The sequence below is a fragment of the Vigna unguiculata genome, chromosome 6, assembly GCF_037176805.1.
Source record: "Vigna unguiculata cultivar grain cowpea cultivar isolate G323 ecotype 2 chromosome 6, ASM3717680v1, whole genome shotgun sequence".
NCBI lineage: Eukaryota > Viridiplantae > Streptophyta > Magnoliopsida > Fabales > Fabaceae > Vigna > Vigna unguiculata.
The window spans coordinates 33159179-33185069 of record NC_140797.1 but is presented as its reverse complement, the minus strand read 5'-3'; the positions used below and the strand labels follow the sequence as shown (position 1 = coordinate 33185069).

Sequence of the window (25891 nt, the reverse complement as noted above, 5' to 3'; positions counted from 1 at the left end):
AGAGTAAAATTTGCAACATTTTTAAAGGTTTATTACTACTAAAAATTAGAAACAAAAATAAAATGATAAAGTGAAAAAAAAAAGTGGAATTTAACCTAGATATTTAGTTGGTTATTTACCCTTTTTATTTATATAAGGAACCCATTATAATGTGTTTTATTGTTCATCATACTAATCTATATTGTTGCTCTCAATCCCGAAGAAACTTCTAAGAAGTGATGTTAATGGCTGAAAAAACTTGTTATCAATGAAGAACTAATGAAAGTTTTGAAGAATATGGAAAACAACGAAATGGATTATTGGAAGCATGTATGTAATGTAAGCCATTGATTGTGGCGTGATCATCTCCCTAACCTAATGTATGATCAAAGCCAAAAAGTTGTGTTAAAGGCGAAGAAGCTAATTTATATTAACACTTTTAGAAAAAAAAGTAATTAATGATTTTTTTACTTAACAAGATAAAAAAAAAAATGAGATTATATTAACAATATATATGGACTCTGAATTGTTGTTAAAACTGTGAAACCCCTTAAAATTAAAAACTACCTTTTCTCACTTTCAAAAAAACCATCAGATAACACAACTTCCACTCTCCCTCTCTGCTTCCAAGTTCTCCCCTCCTGTTTTTACTAGTTACTCAATCCCCTCACCAGTTCTCTGAATTCTTTGTGACTAGATTCTGGAGGATCAGACTCAGCTGGACCCTCTAGTGCTTCATCCCTCAGCTCCCACCCTCCTCGGTAGGTTCCAATTTTCCGTTTTGGTTCAATTTCTGCTAGAGTTCATCTGCTCATCCCTGAATTCGGAGTTAATTATAAGATTCCATCTTTTCTATGTCTTGGTATTGAATCTCTAGGTTAATTTGAGACCTCTGCTTCCTTGGTGCCCATTTCAACCCCACCAAGCTCAAATCTTAACAAAAGAGGTAAGGGAAGCTAACTATCATCTAAACTTTCGAGTAATTAGGAGCTTGGTATGTTTGGAGGGGATGATTCTTAGCTTAATTTCATGTTTGAACTGCTTATGATGTGTAATTGGATTGTGATATGAATTTCGTAACCTTGCATGTGTAGAACAGTGTGGAAAACCTGATCATTTCGCCTAGGCGAGTGACTCTCGCCTAAGCGAGAATATCATGGAATTTGCCTCTGATTGTTGCGCGAGGTCTCGCCTAGGCGAGCTGGGGTCGTCTGAGCAAGATATCTCCTCGTCTAAGCGAACCAGCCTGGCCTGAGCGAGAACTCACTCAGGTGTTCGAGTTGCCCACTGTAAAGGGTCTCGCCCAGGCGAGGGTAGCCCGCCTAAGCGAGACTACTTCTTGGCCTAGGCGAGATTCGCTAGCTTAGGCGAATTGTACTGCAGAGTTATGTTTTCTTCCCTGTTTTAAATGAATGATGGTTGAATGGATGGAAAATAAATAATGTCTGCTTACAGTATGTTGGATGTTGATGATTTGTAGTGTATGCATATAATTGTATGATGAAAGTTGGTGAAATGAGAATTGTGAAGGGATGAGATGAACTAGGATTTCATAGGAATTCCTAGGAAAAGTACTTAGTGTGTGTAAGCATTTAAGGACTCGTTTTTGGTTGGCATTCTGACGCTCCAATAATCCATTAAGACTCATGTAGAGCATAGTGGGTTATATCGTGAGGAGTAGCAGAAGGTCCTAGTCTATGGACCCAATCAGTCATAGACGCGAAGGGGACTTACCTTGGGAGTGGTTGGGTGATAACCCCTTGAGTCTAAACTCTGCAGAGTTTAGGAACCTTCACAAGTGCAAGCTATCAAGAGATCCAATTTGCTTACATAATCCGGATATTGAGTTAGAGTCGGGTACTTGTATGTATTGTAGTAGCGACTTGGTTTAATTTACAATGTGTGTAAAATTTGTTTGTTTATTATATATATATTTTTATGTGACTTCACCGCTCTTTATGTGAGTTGTTAGCTTACCCTTCTTGTTTGGCATGTTTTTCCTTGAATATCTTCTTTTGCGATGACCACCTACTACTTGGTGTGAGCAGAGAAGAATACAGGTGATGGTACGTCTCCCTCAGACTAGACCTGATCAGTGACTCCTAGTGTTCCTTTGTTTATGGACTTGTGCTTTTAGAATAGAGCATTTTGGAATGTATAAGCCGTACTTTTCTTTAAGTCTGCTTCTGATAGTAGTACAAGGATTGAAAACAGATTATTTTTGGGACGACTGTATTAAACTTTTGTATGCCTTTCTGTCGATCTGCTTTGCTCTATCATAATATGATGTTTTGTTTAATAGCTGAAAGGACTATTAAATGGGATGTTACATTTTTGGTATCAGAGCGGTGGTTCCTTTAGGATCTGTAGGTGTGAGCTTGCTTAGCTTCCGTTGTATGTTCTTCTTAGTGTTGTGGCATGGTTGTGGTATCTATTAGTGAGACTAATGATTCCATCTTTGTGTGGCCAGAGAGCTATGGCACCTAGACCTCCTCCTCCTCCTATTCCAAACCCTCCTCACTTGGTGGGAGCGATTGAGGGAATGATTGCAGCCATGCAGCAACAAAACGCCAATATGATGAATCAGCAGAATCTAGCCTCGCAACAAATGGAGTCTGCTAGGCTAGCAGTAGAGGCAACTCAACAGAGACACTTAGAGGCCTTACACCAGTTGGGGGAAAACCGTTCGGCAGCCGGTTCATCTCAAGCTCCACCACCCCGGATGCAGGAATGGAGTTTGGAGGATTTCTTACAGCATCATCCATCCCGCTTTGATGGCAAGACTAGCCCGGATGGAGCCGACCAGTGGATGCGGGACATGGAACGAATTTATGATGCCAAGCGGTGTCCTGCAGAAAACAGATTGGCGTATACTAAGTACCTCTTGCTGGGGAGGCCGTTCATTGGTGGTCTAGCATGAAGATGATGTTGGAGGATAGTCAGGACCCCATCTCTTGGGAGCTGTTTAAGAAGAAATTCTATGCTGAATATTTCCCTGATAGTGTGAGGTATGTCAAGGAGGTTGAGTTCCTACAACTGATGCAAGGGGACATGTCGGTATCTGAATATGCTGAGAAATTTAAACATCTAGGCAGATTTCATACCTTGAAGATGGCTTAAGACTGACAGTGCAGAAAGTTTGAAAAGGGGTTGAGAGGAGATCTCAAGCTCATGGTGGCCCCACTCTCGATTAAAGAATTCCCGGCCTTGGTGGAGAAGGCACAAGTGATGGAAAAGCTTAAGGCTGAGGTTGAAGCACAGCAGCGACCCCAACAGAAGATGGGAGGATCATCAGTGTCCATGAGCAGACATGAGGACAGGGGGAAACCATACTCCAGGCCTCAGCCTCAGGGGCCTAGGAGGCCTACTCACCAGCCTCAGCAGTTTCAGCCTCATAGGGCACAATGTTTTCTTTGTGGAGGACCCCATATGAAGAATGCTTGCCCTCGGATCTCTAGTAGGAGGACGTGTCACGGGTGTGGCAAGGAGGGTCATTTCATAAGGGATTGTCCTACCAGCAGGAATGCATTGTCGAGACCTTCATCACAGTCTCAGCCGCAGCAGTCTAGGGGAGGTGTGATACCTCAAGCAGCCGGTCGGGTATATACTATGACGGGTACAGAGGCGGTCAGATCAGGTAACCTCATCATTGGATCATGTATGATTGCTGGTAGGAGTTTATGCGTTTTGTATGATTCGGGAGCTACGCATTCCTTCGTGTCGGAGTCTAAAGTGCTTGAGTTGGGTCTTCCGGTGAGGGAGCTCTAGTTTGACCTGGTAGTATCCACGCCTGCTTCTGGGATAGTCAGGACCTCGACCTTGTGCGCGAGGTGTTTGATAGAGGTTGAGGGGCGCAAATACAGAGTGAACCTTATTTGTTTACCCCTAGAAGGGCTAGATGTAATCTTAGGGATGGATTGGTTGTCTACTAATCACATTCTTATTGATTGCAACGAGAAGAGGGTGGTGTTTCCTAGCTTGGAAGATGAAGATCAGTTGATATCCTCACAACAGGTGACCAGGCAATCAAGGAAGGATCTCAATGTTTCATAATTCTGACTCACTTGTCCGTTGAGGGGGGAAGTGGGAGTGTTGAGACACTTGTAGTGAGGGACTTCCCAGACGTGTTCCCTGAAGATGTGCCTGGTTTACCCCCTCCTAGAGAAATAGAATTCTCTATTGATCTTGTGCCAGGAGCAAGGCCAGTATCAATGGCACCATACAGGATGGCTCCGACTGAGCTTGAGGAATTGAAGAAGAAAATTGAAGGGCTGCTTGAGAAACAGTTTATTAGACCGAGTGTGTCACCTTGGGGAGCGCCAGTGTTGCTAGTTAAGAAGAAAGACGACAGTTCTAGACTCTGTGTGGACTACAGGCAGCTAAATAAATTAACCATCAAGAATAAGTACCCTCTGCTGAGAATAGACGACATGATGGATCAATTACACGGAGCCACGGTGTTTTCTAAGATCAATCTAAGATCGGGATATCATCAAATTCGGGTCAAGCCAGATGATATTCAGAAAACCGCTTTCAGGTCCAGGTACGGGCATTACGAGTACGTAGTAATGCCTTTCGGAGTGACTAATGCCCCTGCCATGTTCATGGACTATATGAACAGAATCTTCAGACCATTCTTAGACAAGTTTGTGGTGGTTTTTATTGACGACATCTTGATATACTCTCGGAGTTATGAGGAACATGCGAAACACTTGAGAACAGTTTTGAGCATCTTGAGAGAAAAGCAGTTGTATGCAAAACTGTCAAAGTGAGTTTTGGATGTCTACAGTTCAATTCTTGGGGCATATTATATCAGCTCAGGACATATCTGTAGATCCATCCAAGGTGGAAGCGGTATTAAAGTGGGAGCGTCCTAAGTCAGTGACAGAAATAAGAAGCTTTGTGGGGCTAGCAGGCTACTACAAGAGATTCATTTTGGGATTCTTCAAAATGGTAGCACCTTTGACACAGCTGACTAGGAAGGATCAGCCTTTCGCTTGGACTGACCGTTGTGAGGAGAGCTTCCTAGAATTGAAGAAAAAATTGACTAGTGCACCTGTGTTAGTGATTCCAGATGCTAGTAAACCATTTGAGGTGTTTTGCGATGCTTCCCATCAGGGGTTAGGATGTGTTTTGATGCAAAGCAGGAGGGTGGTTTCCTATGCCTCGAGACAGCTAAAGAACCATGAGAAGAACTATCCCACTCATGATTTGGAGTTGGCAGCGGTAGTTTTTGCCTTAAAAATCTGGAGACATTATTTGTATGGCGCACAGTTTCAGGTTTTCAGCGACCACAAGAGCTTGAGATACCTGTTTGACCAGAAAGAGTTAAACATGAGGCAGAGACGATGGATGAAGTTTCTTAAAGACTTTGACTTTGAGCTATTATACCACCTGGGGAAAGCAAATGTGGTGGCTGATGCTTTGAGCAGAAAAACGGTTCATGCAGCTCATATGATGATTAAGGAGATGGGCTTAGTGGAACAGTTCAGAGATATGCAGATACAGATAGTCCTAGGGGAGGGAGTCATTAGATGCAATCATCTAACTGTGTCTAACGATTTCCTTGTTCTGATAAAGGAGAGGCAGCTATCTGACCCTAAGCTACAGAAGACCGTGGGACTACTTGGCACCGAAAAGGCCAAGGACTTCACAGTAGGAGTTGATAGGGTGTTGAGGTTTAGAGGCAGAGTCTGCATACCTGAAGACTTAGAGGTGAAGGGTATGATTCTTGAAGAAGGCCATAAAAGCCGCTTTAATATGCACCCGGGCATGACCAAAATGTACCATGATTTGAAAGAGTCTTTTTGGTGGTCGGGCATGAAGCAAGATGTCGCTCATTTTGTGTCATCCTGCTTGACCTGTCAAAAGGCCAAAGCAGAGCACCAGAGGCCTAGGGGAATGTTGCAACAGCTGGAAATACCAGAATGGAAGTGGGATAGCATTTCCATGGATTTTGTTACCCACTTGCCTCGGACTGTGAAGAATCACGATGCCATCTGGGTTATAGTGGACCGTCTGACTAAGAGCGCCCACTTTCTAGCTATAAATCTGAGGATGTCCATGACAAAGTTGGCCCAACTGTATATCAGCGAGATAGTGAGATTACATGGAGTACCAACTAGCTTGTCTCGGATCGAGACCCACGGTTCACCTCCCGCTTCTGGCAGACCTTGTAGAGTGCCTTGGACAGCAGATTGGCTATGAGCTTAGCATATCACCCCTAGACAGATGGTCAGTCCGAGAGGACAATTCAGTCTCTCGAGGACCTCTTGCAGACTTGCATTCTAGATCATCTAGGTGCCTGGGACGACATCCTACCTTTGGTTGAATTCACCTATAATAACAGCTTCCATGCAAGTATTGGCATGGCACCTTATGAGGCCCTCTATGGCAGGAAGTGCAGAACCCCTCTGTGCTGGTACCAAGATGGGGAGTCGGTAGTAGTGGGTCCGGAGTTGTTAAGGCAGACTACTGAGAAGGTTAAACTAATACAAGAAAGGATGAAGGCCTCTCAGAGCAGACAGAAATCCTATGCGGATCAGAGGAGGAGACCTCTGGAGTTTGTAGCTAGAGATCATGTTTTCTTGAAAATTACCCTGACTACTGGCGTAGGGAGGGCCATCCGCTCGAGAAAACTATCTCCTAAGTTCATTGGTCCATATCAAATCTCGAGGAAGATTGGACCAGTGGCTTATGAGGTGGCCCTGCCTCCTCAGTTGGCCAACCTTCACTCTGTGTTCCACGTCTCACAACTCAGGAAGTACGTGCCTGACCCCTCTCATGTACTGGAAGCAGAAGATTTACAGATTAGAGGAGATCTTTCAGTAGAGGTTCATCCAATGGGTCTTGGTGATTTTCAGACAAGACAACTAAAAGGAAAGTTCATCAGCTTAGTCCAAGTCATATGGGACAAACGAACGGGCGATTCCACTTGGGAATTAGAAGAGGATGTGAGAAGGTCATACCCCCACATGTTTGCAGGTAAGCCTTAATTTTCAGGACGAAAATTTTTGATGTTAGGGAGAATGTGAAACCCCTTAAAATTAAAAACTACCTTTTCTCACTCTCAAAAAAACCATCAGAGAACACAACTTCCACTCTCCCTCTCTGCTTCCAAGTTCTCCCCTCCTGTTTTTACTAGTTACTCAATCCCCTCACCAGTTCCCTGAATTCTTTGTGACCAGATTCTGGAGGATCAGACTCAGCTGGACCCTATAATGCTTCATCCCTCAGCTCCCACCCTCCTCAGTAGGTTCCAATTTTCCGTTTTGGTTCAATTTCCGCTAGAGTTCATCTGCTCATCCCTGAATTCGGAGTTAATTATAAGATTCCATCTTTTCTATGTCTTGGTATTGAATCTCTAGGTTAATTTGAAACCTCTGCTTCCTTGGTGCCTATTTCAACCCCACCAAGCTCAAATCTTAACAAAAGAGGTAAGGGAAGCTAACTATCATCTAAACTTTCGAGTAATTAGGAGCTTGGTATGTTTGGAGGGGATGATTCTTAGCTTAATTTCATGTTTGAACTGCTTATGATGTGTAATTGGATTGTGATATGAATTTCGTAACCTTGCATGTGTAGAACAGTGTGGAAAACCTGATCATTTCGCCTAGGCGAGTGACTCTCGCCTAAGCGAGAATATCATGGAATTTGCCTCTGATTATTGCGCGAGGTCTCGCCTAGGCGAGCTGGGGTCGCCTCAGCAAGATATCTCCTCGTCTAAGCGAACCAGCCTGGCCTGAGCGAGAACTCACTCAGGTGTTCGAGTTGCCCACTGTAAAGGGTCTCGCCCAGGCGAGGGTAGCCCGCCTAAGCGAGACTACTTCTTGGCCTAGGCGAGATTCGCTAGCTTAGGCGAATTGTACTGCAGAGTTATGTTTTCTTCCCTGTTTTAAATGAATGATGGTTGAATGGATGGAAAATAAATAATGTTTGCTTACAGTATGTTGGATCAGTGGCGGAACTTGAAGAAAATATGTAGGGGTGCCAAATTAGATGTTTTATATATAATTTTTTTAATTAAAAAAATTATTTTCTTTATTTAAATCATGCAATTCAAACTTTTCAATTTTTAATTTTTTTAATTTGTTGAATTCACATAAATGAGTATTCTATTTTTTATTTCAATTCAAGAGTATTCAACTAATTCATTGTATGTAGTTGAAAATACAAAATATCAACATTTTATAATGTTGGATTATACTAATTTGAGAAAATATAATTAAGGTTTATGCCAATTTCATACAAAAAATTCCTAAAATCATAGTTAGGGTTCATACTAATTTGGGGAAACTTAATTTGGGAGAAATATTGTAATGGAAGAATCATAAATCTAACATGCATATATCATATTAGGATACTTATTCATGAGATCGTGTGAGTATGCATATTTATTATCTCTGTTCTTCAATTTCTTTTTCCTAATTTGTCTTTCTTTTATTTCATACTTTTTTATAACTTGTTGTGGATAAACCTTATAACCAGATATAAAACCTTAATCTCTTTAATCCAGTTACTAATCCATTACATTAATTTTTATTTTACTTTTTAAACAATAAAAATATATAATATATATAACTTAATAAAAATATTAGAAATTATATATATATATATATATATATAAAATTAAAAGTTTGGGGGAGCCATGGCTCCCCTTTGTCCTAACCTAGGTCTGCCATTGTGTTGGATGTTGATGATTTGTAGTGTATGCATATAATTGTATGATGAAAGTTGGTGAAATGAGAATTGTGAAGGGATGAGATGAACTAGGATTTCATGGGAATTCCTAGGCAAAGTACTTAGTGTGTGTAAGCATTTACTCGTTTTTGGTTGGCATCCTGACGCTCCAATAATCCATTAAGACTCATGTAGAGCATAGTGGGTTATGTCGTGAGGAGTAGCAAGAAGTCCTAGTCTATGGACCCGATCAGTCATAGACGCGAAGGGGACTTACCTTGGGAGTGGTTGGGTGATAACCCCTTGAGCCTAAACTCTGCAGAGTTTAGGAACCTTCACAAGTGCAAGCTACCAAGAGATCCAATTTGCTTACATAATCCGGATATTGAGTTAGAGTCGGGTACTTGTATGTATTGTAGTAGCGACTTGGTTTAATTTACAATGTGTGTAAAATTTGTTTGTTTATTATATATATATATTTTTATGTGACTTCACCGCTCTTTATGTGAGTTATTAGCTTACCCTTCTTGTTTGGCATGTTTTTCCTTGAATATCTTCTTTTGCGATGACCACCTACTACTTGGTGTGAGCAGAGAAGAATACAGGTGATGGTACGTCTCCCTCAGACCGGACCTGATCAGTGACTCCTAGTGTTCCTTTGTTTATGGACTTGTGCTTTTAGAATAGAGCATTTTGGAATGTATAAGTCGTACTTTTCTTTAACTCTGCTTCTGATAGTAGTACAAGGATTGAAAATAGATTATTTTTGGGACGACTGTATTAAACTTTTGTATGTCTTTCTGTCGATTTGCTTTGCTCTATCATAATATGATGTTTTGTTTAATAGCTGAAAGGACTATTAAATGGGATGTTACAAAAACATTTCTAAAAGTATTTTCAGTCTTATAAGACTTTTTTATGGTAAATATTTTTTATTGGATTATATGACAAAAGGATTATAAAAAAAAATACTTTTTCTATTTTAGAAGCATATTGCCAACAGTTAAATAAAATGTTAATTAGAATGTGTGTTTTATCACATTTTTACATTAAAGTAAACATTATAAAAAAAAGGCGTAGTGTATATTGAAACTCAGAAAATAGGAAATTAAAACTTATAGAATATCTTTGCTATTTACATAAAGTAAGCTTTTACAAACTTACTTAATTTCGAGGCAGTAATATTGTTTAATAAAAAAATTATAAAAGTAAATGGTATGAGAATATTTTACTTGAGTTTATCTTAGGCATTTGTAAATGTTGTTTACTTTCTATTCAACAAAATTTACTAGGGATATTGTTTTGAATAGGAATATCATCGGGACCGATAGGATATGAGTAATAGTTTCTTTATATTTTATTTGTTGGATAAATATTTATCTCGTATATGTCTCTTTATTTATGCAGATACCGCATATTTTTGTAATATATGTGGGTTTTTATAAGTATTTTAAAAAAAATCTAAAAATATTTAACATATTTTAATCATAAATTCAAATAAAATATAATACATCACTATCATACCTTCCAAACAAAATTCAAATAAACTCAAATTCATACAAATTCAAATAAAATTACAAAAGCAAATATTAAACGACATTCTACATAATAGAACTAATTAATAAAAAATGACTCATTCAAAATCAAGGTTTTAACTTTTATCACATCTTATGAAAAAACAATTATGGTTCAAACCCTTGATTTAAGCATGGTATTTTCCATTCTCATATTGTGCATCAAGGACGAAAAACTCCATATATATATATATATATATATATATATATATATATATATATATATATATATATATATATATATATATAGTTTAGTGGGTACTCGTATCTAGGATATGGATACTATGATACTTGTATCTACTCCATTAACATGTGAGTATAAAAGGTACCCGTAATTGTACATGTTATCCGCTAATATCTATTTGTAATATTCATTTTCTTTCTGTGACTTTTAAATGCGGTATGAATCTTTTTTGACATCTCTATTTTTTAATAGATAAAGAAAAATGAAATCCAATATTTATGTGAGGTAAAAAAATATTACTTATTTTGAAAACACTTCATTCCGTATAAATCTTTGTTATGGACATGTGATTAATCTTATAAATTGATGGTTTACGAATATTTTATAAATAAAGATATCAGTATTGTAATCGGATTTATTTGATATTGTGCAAAAATATGTTTTTAGAATTAAAAATACAAAATAACAAATAAATTAGTAAAAGAAACCAACAAAATGCATAAAATAAACTATTAAAAATCATATAAATAAGGTAAATAAAGTAATGCTAATATGTTACGTATGTTAAAAGTGTGTGGATATATATATATATATATATATATATATATATATATATATATATATATATATATATATATATATATATATATATATTATTAAGAGGAATTAAATATTTTTACACAACTATATATTTTTTCAATCTCAATTTAGGTATTTTGTTCTCATGTAATACGTGATCATAATAATTGATAATCACACAAAAAAACAAGATAAGTTGTGATATTTTAAAATAAAAAAACCATTTATAATTTGAACATTTCAAAATTCATATTTCTTTAAATCGCATCCATCAATCTCACAATGCAATTCAAATTAAACCTATATCATTACCAATAATTTGACTCTACTTCTAGAAGAGTGGTGTATTATATAGACTGAGAAATTCTGCACCTATCATATGATTTGCCACTCATATATAGTCACATATCAGAACCTAAGTCTTTCTTATATGACAGGGTAAATCCCTGCTACCTACATGATATGATTTTTTTTATACTGCACTCCAAATATAAGAACCTTCATCGATCCTCACCACTTAAATATCTATCTCTATGGCAATGTAAGTATGATATTAGTGCAGAGTTAGAATAATCATATATTGAATTACCATTCAATACACATCTTAGAAGACAAACACACACAATGAAAAACACAAACACACGTATAGACAGAGAACCCTTAGGGAGCCTTTTTAGAAGGCTTGCCCAACAAGTATTGACTCGCCCAATAAGTAAAACGACTTGAGCACTCTAGATTCATAAAACTTTACTTTTGCTTAGCATTTGGTTGACTCACTCGGTGTGTCTGCATAATTTAAAAACATCACATATTTTATTAGATGGTCAATATGGTTCAAACTGAGTGTTTTGCCTAATGCTTATTTCCAAAAGGGTAATAATTAGTTATTTGAAAAAATGACTTTATATAGAACCAATCGACTCAAAAGGTATATCTCAATTTATCAATACTCTCATAATCATACCAACACCTCAATATTAAATTTCTCAACAAACTCAAAGATAATTCAATTATAACAATAAAGTTAACAAGCTACATTTCTTATGACAAAAGCAATTATCATAATATCTTTACCATCAGATCATTCATCAAAACACTAAGAGAAAATAACTAATTTCTCTTACATGGATCAAATCCTAATTTCAACTAAATTCCAAGGAATATAATTCTCACATGATACTCTACTTGTACAAAAAAAAACTCATATTAATAATCTAAACACATCCTAGTGATCATGGACAGACAAGCATTCATCTAAAACCCAAAAGAGTCACATGCAAACATTTCTCCCTATGCAAGCAAATTTCCAAAATGACTCAAGAAAATGACAAAAATGAACTTACTTTGGTGAAAATTCTTATTGAAGAAAAAACTTCTACTCTACATCAAAATTCCTATGACGGTCTCTAACGCTCAAAGAGATTAACATATAAATCACAAACTTAGTATGTAGACGAAAGAAAAAAATAGATAATTTTAGAGATGTAGTATTTTTTATAAAATAAAACTATACTCATTCTATTATTTATAAGTTCAAATTTTATTAATAAAATAATTAAGTTTCACTTATAAAAGACCACTTTTAGTTATTTTCTTGCAAAACTATAAATTTATAAAGTACAAATTTTAACTATCCATAATTTTTTGTTTAATTTTCATAGTTGTTTTATTTTTTCCATCATTTTGATGACATTATGATATTTATTCTTTAAAATATGAGGTATTTAGTTGTTTGGGACATTATTCCATTATATTGAAATTAAAAGTGACATATTTGGTCAATGGCCCATGGCCTAGTTCAATCACACCCTTCATTAACTTCCTCTTTTAGGAGGTCCCAAATGAGGGGGCAAAAAAAAAACCTCAAACCAAAACATCCTCTCAAGTAGGTTAAGGTCAAGGCTAATGTGTTTTTACTGAAAGACTTTAATTAACTCTTAAAATTAATACTTTAAATTTGAGTCAAAGTTCGAGCTGAGTCATGTCAAGCCAGGCTGAGCTTAAGATTGAGACAAGTAAGTCTAAGCACATTGTCGAGACGGGTCGGCTGAGGTTGAACGTTGAGACGGGTCGGCCTGAACTGAAGGTCGAGACTGGCCAGTCTGAACCGAAGGTCGAGGGAGACCGACCCGGGCCGAAGGTTGAGACAGGTTGGCGCGGGCCGAATGTCAAGACATTTTGGTCCGTGTCGAAGCTTGAGACAAGTCGATCTAGGTCAACTGTTGAGATGGGTAGACCAGGCTGAAGGTTGAGACGGGTTGGTAGGGACCGAAGGTCGAGACGAGTCAGACCAAAGGTCAAGAAGTGGTAGTCCGAGCCAAAGGTCGAGAAGTGCCAGTCCGGGCCGAAGGTCGAGAAGTGTTAGCACGGACCAAGGGTCGAGACTAGACAAAGTGGGTCGAACGTCGAGATTTGTCGAAGGCTGAGATGGGCCGATTTAGACTTATTATTGAGACTAACCGATTAGGCCAAAGGTTGAGACAGGTCGGCCCAAACTAAAGGTAGAAACGAGCGAGCCTAGGCCGAAGATTAAGACGTGTCGGTCCAGGCTGAAGGTCAACACATGATGGCCCAGGCCAAAGGTCGAGACGTGTCAACCTAAGCCAAAGATCGAGACAGGTTATCCCAACTAAAGGCCAAGATGATTCAGTTTGGGCCGATGGTCAATGGTCGATGGTCAAGAAAGGTCGACTCAGGTCGAAGGTCGAGATAAGATGACTCGAGTCGAAAGTCAAGGCAAACTGGCCCAAGCTAAAGGTTGAGACTGATCAGCTTGTTCTGAAGGTCAAGATGGACTAGCCCAAGCCGAAGATTGAGACGGACTGGTCTGGACTAATGGACGAGACCGACCCGCACAAGCCAAAGATCGAGACAGGCCGACTCGGGCCAAAAGTCGTGACATGAAAACCTAAGTCGAAGGTCGAGATAGGTCGACTCAGATTGAAAGTCGGGACAGGTCAACTCGAATCGAAGGTCGAGATTGGTCATCTCAGACCGAAGGTAATTGTATTAAAATAACTATATCCATTCATTGGTAAAGTTTTGACACCAAAAATATCAAAATATCATATAAGAACAAATTCCAATTTCACGTGAAAGTTCATGATAAAACAATATTTAAATTTTAAATAATGAATATATAATCCCAAAATATAATAAAATCTAACATAATAGTAACTATTGTATTATTTATATTTATTTACATGATCCAATTTAAATTATTTTAAGTTCTTATGTTTAACCAAATAAAAAACAAATATTCTAAAAAAATTATGTACATAGTTTTGACCTTACCCAAAAGAGTAAGCAAATTATAAATCCCTAACAACCTATCTCTATCAACTTTTTTTTTTCCTATTTGAACATGTTCACTCCTTAAGAGCAAAGGCATCGATCTGTTATGTTAGCGCATATATAATCATGTAAATCATTAATCTCCATCTTATCACACCAAACCCAACTAATATGTAATATATGCTGAAAAAGTAAATTTTAAAATAATGTCAAATTTAACGTGTATATATATATATATATATATATATATGAGAGGATCAATGAGTTTATTGCACCAAGTATTATATGAGTTTATAGCAAAAAGTAAAACTCTTATTTGTACTGCATTATAATTATTATTTTTAAACATGTATCACTTTTTTATACTAAAAATTAAGATTGAGTTACGAAAATTTCATTTGGATACAATAAAATATGTAACTTTTAAATTTGAAATATGATAGTTTCGTATAATATTTTATAATAAGATTAATTTAAAATCTTCATCAACGGTTTTTACATGATGCTATTTAAGATAAGCACTAATGTTTATTTTCTGAAAACTTTTATTCAGATAATATATTTTGCAAACTTTCATCACAAAGTTTTAAAGTAAACAGTTGGTACATATATTAACATTTATTATGAAATAAAAATTGTGACTACAAATATTTAATTTGAGCAACGAGAAGTGAAGTAGCCAGGATAACTAGTAGCTGTTGTATACATGGGATGATTTAGTGTTTATAGGTTTTATTTTGTTATACCATATTTAAGATATTTTTTAAATTTTTACTTCTATATATATATATATATATATATATATATATATATATATATATATATATATATATATATATATAAAGTATAAGTCTTTATATATATATATATATATATAAAGACTTATACTTTATTAATATTTTATTTAATTATTAGAAAAAATTATATGTATTAAAGAAAGTAACATTTTATTCTTTTAAAAAAAAATTATGTATTATTTGTTATATTAAAAATAATTTAAAGTAAATATACGAATATAAATCTAATCTTACAAATTAGACTAAATTTTGGTCCAATAAAATTTAAAATTTACTTATTAACTTTTCTTGAGGATGTATTCGATTGGAAAGATATATCTTCGATTAAATTATTATTAAAATGATATTATCATTTAATGAATTTTTATTATTTTTATTAAAAATAGAAATTTGTCATGTTTTTCACCTAAAAGGACTAAAAGATTGTTACTATAGTCACAATTGATGTGACTGTTAGAATTATCATTATAACCTTTAATTTAATTGTTATTTAATATGTTTTTAATAAAAAAATTACTATTATTTTATTGTAATTATAATATTTTATATTAAATACATAACTTTATATTTTTTACTTTATAAATATTATATATATATATATATATATATATATATATAAAAGATCGCAATAAATATTTCACTCGGTTAATGGATAAAAATTAAATAACAATAAACTTAGTTGAAAAATATAAAAGTTAAAAAGAAAACAATAACCTTGGCTGAAGAATATTAAATTTTTAACGAAATTTAATAAGACTCGATTAAAAATAACCAAAAATTTTTATCTAAAATCTATGAGTGTATAATAAGTTAGAGTTTTGCAGATAAAGTAGTACCTATACCCGTGCATTGTTTTTATAAAAGTGGTCAAAAGAAATTTTATTATTATAATTAATGAAATGCTTGTAAGAAAATAATAATTTGTTTCTCTTATTCATATAATAATTATAAATAATTAAAAGAATGTAAAACACATCATATATCATGTTGTGAACATGGTGGTCCATGGGTCAATTCAAGGTTGCGTGACTCCGCAGGTTTGTTTTTGTTTGCATTCAAACATCCAAGGAGCAAAGAACATCGATGTCCATGCCATTATTAGACAAAACAGAAGTTAAAAATTTTCAGATGATTTTTTTTCTAAGTTACTTATAAAAAAAATAAAAAAAATTAAATGTACTAACTTATACAAATTTTTTATATAAATTTTATTTTAATTTTTAAAACTGTTAATTCAATTTTTTTCTTGAGTTCCACTGTTACAAATCCTTGTAATCTTAACCACATTTAATGAGAGGAATATAAAATTATGAGGACAGATAAAAAAAATATAAAGACAAAAATAATAAATAATTTTAAAAAATAGAAAAAAGTTATGGAAGTTTTCCGTGTTTTATTTAATCTTAAGATGAATTTTAATTTTTAAATATTATAAATAACATTAAATTAGTATATAAAAAATATTATGGAGTTTTAATAAATAAAAAATCAAATGTGTGAACATGATTTTTTTTTAACTATGGTATAAGTAAATATGTGTAAAGGAAATAATTTACAAGTGATAGTTAAATTTAATTTAAATGGTTTTAGTTAGGTATGCAATTTGTGTTTTAAGGTAAAAATATAAATTAAGATGTAGAAGTAGTAAATGAAATAAACTTGGACTTTACGGTGGACCTAGAACTTTAGGTTTGAAAACAAAAGGAGAGAGATGAACTTAGAAGTTGTGGGGTGTTTTCCACAAAAAACATAACCTACATCACCATCTATCTTTTTCTTTTTCTTCCTTCATTTCTTCTGTTCTAGGAACCTAGTACTTAAAACAATATATCAAGTACTTAAAAGAATATAGTTTTTTCTCCCGGATTGCATGCAAGTGTTTGATGAGAGTTGCAGAGAATTTGGCATTGTGATAACACATTTTGAACCTCTTCTTTCCTTTTTCTCTTCACTTTTAGGTCAACATAAACTTAAACACAGCAGAGTATTGACTCCTAACTAAAACTTGAGCCATCTCTTCTCTTTTTCTTTGCTAACAACTGCATTTGAAGCAGAGGCATGAACTGCTTCAGCATCAGCCAAGGCTTTGCGTGTTTCATTTAGTTTTCTCATAGCACCCTCATACACAGCCTTCTCTTTCTTATTCAAATTCACAATTTGCTCAAGCTTTTCAACCCTCATCTTCAAATCCTTCACATCTTCTTCATAAGCAACCAGTGCTCGTCTATCCACCTTTTTACCTTCCTCTGAACCTTTACTTTGATGCTTCTTTGTTGATCCACCGCCGAAAGCCTCACTGTGCATTGCCAGCTGATTGTTTATCAATGCAAACACATCTGATGTTGACTCCTCTTCCTCTTTTGCTGCACGATTTGCCTGTGCAAATTTCTTCTCACGTTTTCTCTTGCCACCTCGGCTCCGTTTCTTCTTCAATTCCTTGTCTTCATTCTCTTCCCTTTTGTGAGACTCCAGAGCATGATCCAAGGATTGCTTTGGTGGTAGCATCTTCACCGGTATGGGGTCCAGCATTCCCTGACCCGTTACACCTAAACCCATTCCTTCTCTGTACCCCATATTAGCCATCATTTTGGAAGCTATGCCTCTGGTGTGGTTTTCCCAAGTGGCAAATTTTGCAGTTTCAGTTTGAACTCCTCTCTGTAGATTGGTACTCTCCAGAAATCCTAAACCTTGTGATTCCTCCTCCTCCTCAAAGTCACTGGACTCAGATTGCTGTAAGCTGGAATCACTCTCTGAGTCACTCACTTCTGCGTGCTCAGACAGTGCCATTTCTTCTGCACCAAGTTTCACAGTGCTCCCATCATCTCGGAAAACAACTTGTCCAACCCCAGCCTTTTCGTCCCAGGACTCGAGCTCGGCTTCTCTCCAAGTGCCTGCATTTGCAGTTGAGACTGCCCATATGCTTGACCCCACAAGGGACTGCTTCCAGATTGTAGGGACAAATTTCTTAAGAGCAGACAAGTGAACATCAACTCCTGTACATGTAGACACAACATGAGTTATCATACATATTTAACAAAACAAGCTTGTCGAATACAAAGCTCATCAGCTGAAACAATAAAAACTAGAGTAAATTCCAATGACACCTCCGAGATTTTCACAAACTACACTGGGACCCCAATTTTTTAAAAGTTCTACACAAACCACTTATTTTCTAAACAAAACATATTACACTTACATCCCCTATTAAGAGAGTTTAAAACAGAGAGTACAAATGTAATTTAATCAAATTTCAGGGGTACCACTGTAATTCATTTTAAAAACTAACAGTAGAAATAAGGCTTTGCAGGAGTGTCAGCATCCAAACAGTAAATTACAGAAATTCTAACCCTTCAAATTCAACAAAAGTTAAAAGATTAATCAATTGGATTAACCGTGCTTTCTTGGTCTGATCCCCCAATGTTAGTATGTTATTGTGCCTTTCGAAATTATTCAATGAGTGAAGTATGAATAATGTCACATAGCTTCCGTAAACATTAAAGCACGAAATGATTGTTATTTTTTTCATTCAAAAAAAGAAAAATCGACAAACACAAAGAACGTCTAAATGAAAGTAGTTGTAGGTTGAAATAAATATACTAGCTTTCTCTAGGTACACAAGCCAACTACATATCGTTATGGAAAAGCATCACAATGTAAAAATCACAATTTAAAAAAAAAATCTTATGCTCATTTGCCTAGTTATGTGACTACTCAAGTAATTAAAAACCCGGATCCCTAATTTAAAACTATGAACTACCGTCCCAAATGTTAATAGGACTTGACTCAACAAATTATCCAAGATGCCTGGTTCCAAATGTTCACTGAATATTTACACTTAAAAGTGCAAGTGAAACTAAATTTTAGTGACAGTAAATTACAAAGAGGTCTATGTCATTTCACCTCAACACAATTTTGTTCAATTTGTTCAGCAGCTTACCATGTGATAGGCGACAGTTACTACCAAATCGACATCGTTGTTGTAAAAAGAACTTGCACATCTGCACTTTGGTGTTCTAGTATTAGTAAAATGACATGAAAAACAATTGATTTTATTGAATAATCTGAACCTGTAGTTCTGCGGAATAACAATGTTAAAGAAAACTTCTTCACATGAGTAGCAATTTCATATTCCTTCACTTCACTCAAAAAAAATTTATTCATAAAATGTTCAATCTGAATGACCTTTCTTGATTTACATCATATAAGGCAATTGTAGTTAAGGATACTTGAAACCCTTGAGATAGCTTGCAACTAAGAAGGTGAGATAGGGATATGAAAGGAAGGCAGAAAGAGGACGCAAATATGTCAGGTTAAAAGGGTTTTGTAACTTCCAATGTAAACTAGTCAGAACTCTCTTATTGACTGTGATAGAAACTTCAAGCAAAAAAGTTTCATTCGTTATAGAAAGATTATTGTATGAAACTTGTTTAAAAATATTATTTGCTTAATAAGTGAGTTCATTTTAAAAAGATGTTATATCAATTGTCTAATATTTAATAAGATGTATAACGTATCACCTCTAATACAAATTGGAAATCATTCAATTAAAATGATTTCGTCTTAAATATTGCAGTTAAGTTTTCAAATCACTAGAAAAAAATTTGAAAGCCAAAATAGCATAAAACACCTAGTCTCGGACCGTATTCAGCTGTGTCAAGATGATCACCAATCTACCTTTAACACAACACTCGCGCATGATATAAACAATATGTAAAAAAGGGTTGCTAATAAATAAATTTAAATATGAAGAGAAGAGCCTAAACTGTCCCGACATCAAATCAAATTAAGAACACTTGTCCACAACTCCACATAGCAGTGCAACTGAAACATATTATGATATGAATCTTAGGAATATAGTTTCCTTTTATCATAAAAGATGCAGTAGCATTGGAAAGAGATTTCAGTACAAAGATATGATTGAGGATAAGAAATACCAAGTACAGAAAAGATATAGAGGCAGAAGTCCTAGCATCATAGTAGAAATAATATAGGGAATTCCATTTAAAAGAAAATTCACCAGTTATCTGATTTTTCTGTGTCGTTGGTTTCATTATTAGAGTTCAGAAACTCACATGTCAGCAGATGTACATTGTGTAAAGATCAAACAATTCACAGGTATTTACTGAAAACTTCTGCTTAAACTATGACAACATGCAGCTAATCACATTCATGATGTGGGGATATTAAGACTTAAGAGGTAATTGAAGACAGTAAACCTTATCATTTGTTTTATTTTTCTACTACTACACAAATCCAAGGAAAGTTGAAAACATAGTTTAATGCCCACGATAAACCTTTGATGCCTAATTTCTTAATTTTCAATTGAATTCAATTCCAGATTTGGCAGCTGTTGTTACATAAAAACTCCCTTATTTTCTCATAATTAGTTATAGTCGAGGAAACATAAAGGGAAGAGAAACTATACTAGTTAAAACCATAAGAATACCATGTCACCAAGAGAAAACATGGCAATACTTCGCACAGTATAATCTTACATACCAGCATATTCTCAGACGTAGGTGTAAGGAATGAAACTTTCGCCATTGAATTATCCAATTGCACCACTTGACCATTGTACCAGCGCCCATCTATGTGACGGAATCTACATTTAGATCCAACAGAATGACATTTTTCCTCCAACGGCTCTGGTTCAACATCTGTGGGATCAAGGAGTTCCACTTTCTCCTCTTCAGCAAAAATATTAGTGTTATGCAGAACAGCATCCGCTTCCTGTAACAATCGTGCACGTTTTAGGTGAAAAAGTCCTTCTTCTGCATCCTTAATTGCCTGGACAAGCTCCTCATGAACCTGTGATATCAAAGAAATTCTAAAAGACTTAAGTATAAAACTAGCCTCAAATATTAGATTGATTGTGGTCAAAATCATGCCCAGGTCATAGAATCGTACAATTCAATGTGTTACACCAGATTCTGTGACACTGGTCCCAGGTAGAACATAATTACACAATTTGCACAAAAATTTGAGAGAGATGAGAATAGAGAGAGATAGAGAGATAATTTATCTGATCTAAAAAGTCAATACATTGATATTGAATGTAAAGCTGTTACAAGATATTGAAACCGAATTCTCTGACAAACCAACAAAAATATGGTTGCAGTAACTACTTCAAACATAATATGGTTGCATAACTGAATGTAAAGCTGTTATAACAGAAACCTAACCAGCACATACACAGTAATAAGTCCGTCTTAGGCATATGCTGTGTCAATATGCTGCTAATTGAGTGCTAACATGTAAATGTGCACTCCCAGTAGATTATACGCACCCAGCAAGTGAGGTCAAACCTAATTTACCTTACCCAATTGAAATAATCTTCCTTTTACTCAGTATGACTTTCCTCCTACAGAATGCGACCTTAGCCAAGATATGGCACTATGTAACTACGATGATTGACACAACTTTGACTGAGTTCAGGGCCCTTGAGCTTTGTCAATTCAACTTGGACTGAGTTTGGGGATTTCTACTTACCCTCTGTCTGACTGTGCAGGTTGTTTGCTCAATTTCTCTCCTATGATTTGGTGTTGTCATTCCTCACTTGTAATTTACTAGAAGCCCCAAACATATTTATGTAAATGGGATCATGAATTTTGAAACAGAACATACTTAAATACTGGTTAGGAATGTGAATTCACTATGGCCTATTTGTGTAATTTTATATATTGTTTAGAATATAAGGTTACATCAACGATAATGAAGGGAAAAATTTTCATTCTGTTTCCTGTTTTCTAACATTTATATAGAAAAAAAGGCTGAAAGCACAAAATAAAGCCGTTTCCTACACGGACTTCTTGAGATAGGAAAGAAACAAAGTGGAAAAAAAAATCTATATTCTCAAACCAAACCTGTTCTCAGGTAGATGGAGCCAATGTAAGATACACAAATCTGACAACCTTGGCAACAATTGTATGGATACTAGCTCGGGACGGGACACTGTTCCACTAGAATAACTAATTTTGTGGATTACAATGACGCAGATCAACGGATCTTAAATAACAAACAAGATTGGAGTGTTTGCAGTATAGTATTGCACAAATGTAACATCTGTAATATGTACAGAATACCTATCTTCTTGTTGTTAAGAGTCTAAAGCATCAACAACTAACGCACTAAAGGTGAGCCTAACCTATACCACAAAGGTGCACCAAAGACAACAGTGATATTCACCTCATTTAACAAGAAATGCCTAAACAAGGTGTCCTCCCCACCTGACTTCGCTTTGAGACTATTCCTATTACTTGGGTTTTAAGTTTAACAATAAAGACTCTCTGCTCTAATTGAATTACATAAGACCAAAGTAGCAAACATTACACAGCACACCAATCCATTTTATACACATAAAACATCAATGAACTCAGCATGGTTCTCTCTATCAGAGCACGACTTGAAAATGCAGGTCTGAGACATAGCAATAGATTTAATTAATACCACAACCATAGAAATTTTAGGAGTCACAAATCTACATATGTTCAAAACAGCACATATCCCAAACTTCATATTCCGCCACTTTTGCCAACTACAATATCAATTTCTACAAACCAGTAAAAACACCCTCAAACATCAACACCATTTACCATTGCAAATATACATGTAAGATATCAAGTAAATTTAATTAAAAACAATACAGAAACCCCATTTCATTCCCACTTGTTCAGAAAGATTCAATCTTTAACAGAAGCAAACAGCCCTCGAGCTAAAAATCAGAAAATCCAGCAAAATGTAAAATTCCAACGCAATTAAGAATTGGGAAATCGAAGAGGGACAGGAATTGTCAAGGATTGTTGAAAAAATTAAATTTTGATAATTAAACAAGAGAGAGAGAGAGAGTGTGTGGTACCGCGAGAAGCTCAGGGTTGGTTGGATCAGAGAGGAGAGCTTGATCGATAGCAGAGAGAGAATCCCTTTGCTCTTGCAATTGAAGTTCGAGTTGGTTCTCAAGAACCCTCTCTTCTTCGCTACCCATTGCCACACCCAAATACAACCACGTTATACACGCTCTTATTATAATGGAACACAAATTGCTATTAGTATATATAATTATGTTAAAAAAATGTGAAGTTTTATCTAGTTATTATTATACAAAATATTAATAATTAAGGAGAAAATATATTTTTGGCTCTGTAATTATTTTCCTCATACTTTCAAATTCATGGATGTCATCCTTCAATTTCTAAAATATATATTTTTTGAGCTTTTTTCATATCTAAATAAATTTAACATTTAGTGATTGCAATATAAGGATTAAATCTATACAATAATTTCCAAGTAGTCTTTGTTTATACATAAATTCAAAAAGTAAATACTCTATATGTTTTCTAAAAACAAGTCTTTGAATAAATTGTTATATTAACTGTGTTGAGAGGATTATTATTTTATTTTTTGTTAGAAAAATTATTAAATGGACGAACGATGTAATTTACATAATCTGTGTAAGAGATCATTCTCTTATTAATATTCAAAGTTTTTTTTTCTCTTAACATTATTCGAAGAAATGTTAATTAATATTAAAATAAAAAATAATAATAATTACAACCATAATTAAATTAATATTAAATATTCAAATAAAAAATAAATTTATTAATACCAACAACAAAAATCCTTGACTACATGAATTAAAATTAGTCATTCAACAATATCTTTATTTTTATTAAATCAACAATAATTTAATAAAAAATAAATAAAAGCTCTTAATTTTTTTAGATAAAATATAATTTTTTAAATAATTAAATTAGTCTCACAAAATTTAATGTAAAAATAAATAATTTTCTATAAATTTTTCTCTTGAATTTATAAAGAAGAAAAAATAGAGAAGACAAGATAGAAGAGGAAGAAGTGGAGGAAGAGGAAAAGGAAAAGGAAAAGACGAGTAGAAGGAGAAAGAGGAGGAAGAGGATGACCTAGAGGTGAAGGAGGAAGAGTATTATTTCACGTGGAGGAGGAGGATGACCTAAAGGTACACTAGTGCATGGCGGGCCGACAATGGCGAGGAGGAGAGAAGGAAGAAGATAAAGAAATAAAGGAAAAAGAAGAGGAATAAGAAAGTGATCCAATTGTGCATTTTTTCGATGAGTGTTACCGATGACCAGAATTTATCGGTAATTACAGAATATATTTACCTACGAATAATTATCGACGAATGTGTAACTGTCTATAATTCTACGTATGTCGGTCAAGTTTACCGATGCCCACTTTACTGACGAATTTGTGTCTGGCAATTATATGCAATTCTCTTGTAGTGTTTATCAGTGATAAGTTCATAAGTGATATGAGAAATTACTATATAATAATAATAATAATAATAATAATAATAATAATAATAATAATAATAATAATTGTTTAGATGTTTTGTGTATGTGTTTATCTCTATATATGGATAAACATGTGTATGTTTGATTTCTTATAAAAAGATGAAAATTTCTTTTTGAATTTTTTTTAAAAAAGGAATATAAATATACTTGTATATGTATGTATGTTTGTAATGCTTGGGGTGATTAGTTCCGATGTAAGTGATAATAATAAATAATGTAGATGGAATACATAAGTGGTAAACAAATCTCGATCATTTACTCAAATTTTACACTTTGTTAAACCATACATGTATCATGTATATCTCATAAGAAGAACATTGTTGAGTGGATCAATTAGGTATTCCTTTTTCACATACTTAAAGAAGTAGAAAAATATTAGCTTTTATTGTGTTTTTTAGATAATCAATTATGTGTTCATTTAAACTATTTTATGATAGATTAATGAACATATTAAAAATTATTATAAGATATCAAAGTAAGCAAAATGAAGAAAGGAATAGATTGAAATATGAAAAAGTCACATACAACAAAGAGATAAGAAAAAAAAATGAGAAAAGGAAAATCCAAACTAAGTGTAAAAATACAACTGAAAACATAAAATCATAACTCCAATAGCCCCTTCCCAAGATGGGAGGCATATATTGTCTATGCCCATCTTGGAATTGATATTAAGAAAACTATAGCAAGGCAAGGCTTTAGTATGGACATCAACAATTTGATGATGCTTTCTAACATGGATAAGTTTTATGATTCTGTTAGCAATTTGTTCTTCGACATATAAAGGAGATCAATTTTCATATGCTTTATTCTTTCATGGTGGGATGGATTAGTGGCAATCTGGACAGTGGCTTTATTGTCATAACAAACTACTACAAAGGAGGAAGAAATATGAAAGCCAAAAAGTAAATTATAGATCCAAGTAATTTTAACAATGACAACAATAAGAGATCTATACTCAACTTCAAATGAAAATTTTCCAATAGTCTTTTATTTCTTCTTTCCAATAAATTAAGGAGTTGCCTAGGAAAAAAAATAGTAGTAAATTTTATACTATCAAGACAAGAACCTTAATCCTCATTAACATAAACATGCAACTTAAAATTGGAATTTACTTTGAATAAAAGGCCTTGTCCAACACTATATATTTTAAATATCTAAGGAGAAAATAAGCAACATTCATATGTTTAGTATGAGGACTAGAAACGTCTATAAAGTCTAGAGATAGTTAAATAAATTAACGTCTATAAAGTCTAGAGATGGGTTTGTGTATAACAAAACAACTATAAAGTCTAGAGATAGTTAAATAAATTAATCTCTCAATCAAACGTCTATAAACACCTAGATTAGGATAAGAAGGACTAGAGGTAAAAGAGAGGTTGAGATTCAGTGTCATAGGGATAGAAGAGGGTTTACATGCAAACATACCACAATCTTCAAGTATGGAAAGAACATAGTAGTGTTGGTGTATAAAAATTCCAA

General features: G+C 34.5%; 3 protein-coding genes across 3 annotated transcripts; 2 read left to right on the top strand and 1 right to left on the bottom strand.

The window, feature by feature from the left end:
- The first annotated feature begins 2895 nt into the window (after positions 1 to 2895).
- LOC114188483 (uncharacterized) lies at positions 2896 to 3747 on the top strand. Its single transcript, XM_028077055.2, has 2 exons — positions 2896 to 2987; positions 3114 to 3747. Exons 1-2 carry the CDS (start codon positions 2896 to 2898, stop codon positions 3745 to 3747), a joined length of 726 nt encoding a protein of 241 aa, XP_027932856.2.
- A 2600-nt stretch (positions 3748 to 6347) lies between these two features.
- On the top strand, positions 6348 to 7234 carry LOC114188482 (uncharacterized). The gene is made up of 2 exons (XM_028077054.2): positions 6348 to 6963; positions 7167 to 7234. The coding sequence occupies exons 1-2, from the start codon at positions 6348 to 6350 to the stop codon at positions 7232 to 7234; spliced, it is 684 nt and encodes a 227-aa protein (XP_027932855.2).
- A 9494-nt stretch (positions 7235 to 16728) lies between these two features.
- Positions 16729 to 23096, bottom strand: LOC114188209 (zinc finger (CCCH-type) family protein / D111/G-patch domain-containing protein). The gene is made up of 4 exons (XM_028076771.2): positions 22942 to 23096; positions 20586 to 20894; positions 19024 to 19084; positions 16729 to 18079 (listed from the first exon to the last, which is right to left on the bottom strand). The coding sequence occupies exons 1-4, from the start codon at positions 23065 to 23067 to the stop codon at positions 17085 to 17087; spliced, it is 1491 nt and encodes a 496-aa protein (XP_027932572.1). The 5' UTR covers positions 23068 to 23096; the 3' UTR covers positions 16729 to 17084.
- Between the last annotated feature and the right edge of the window lie 2795 nt (positions 23097 to 25891).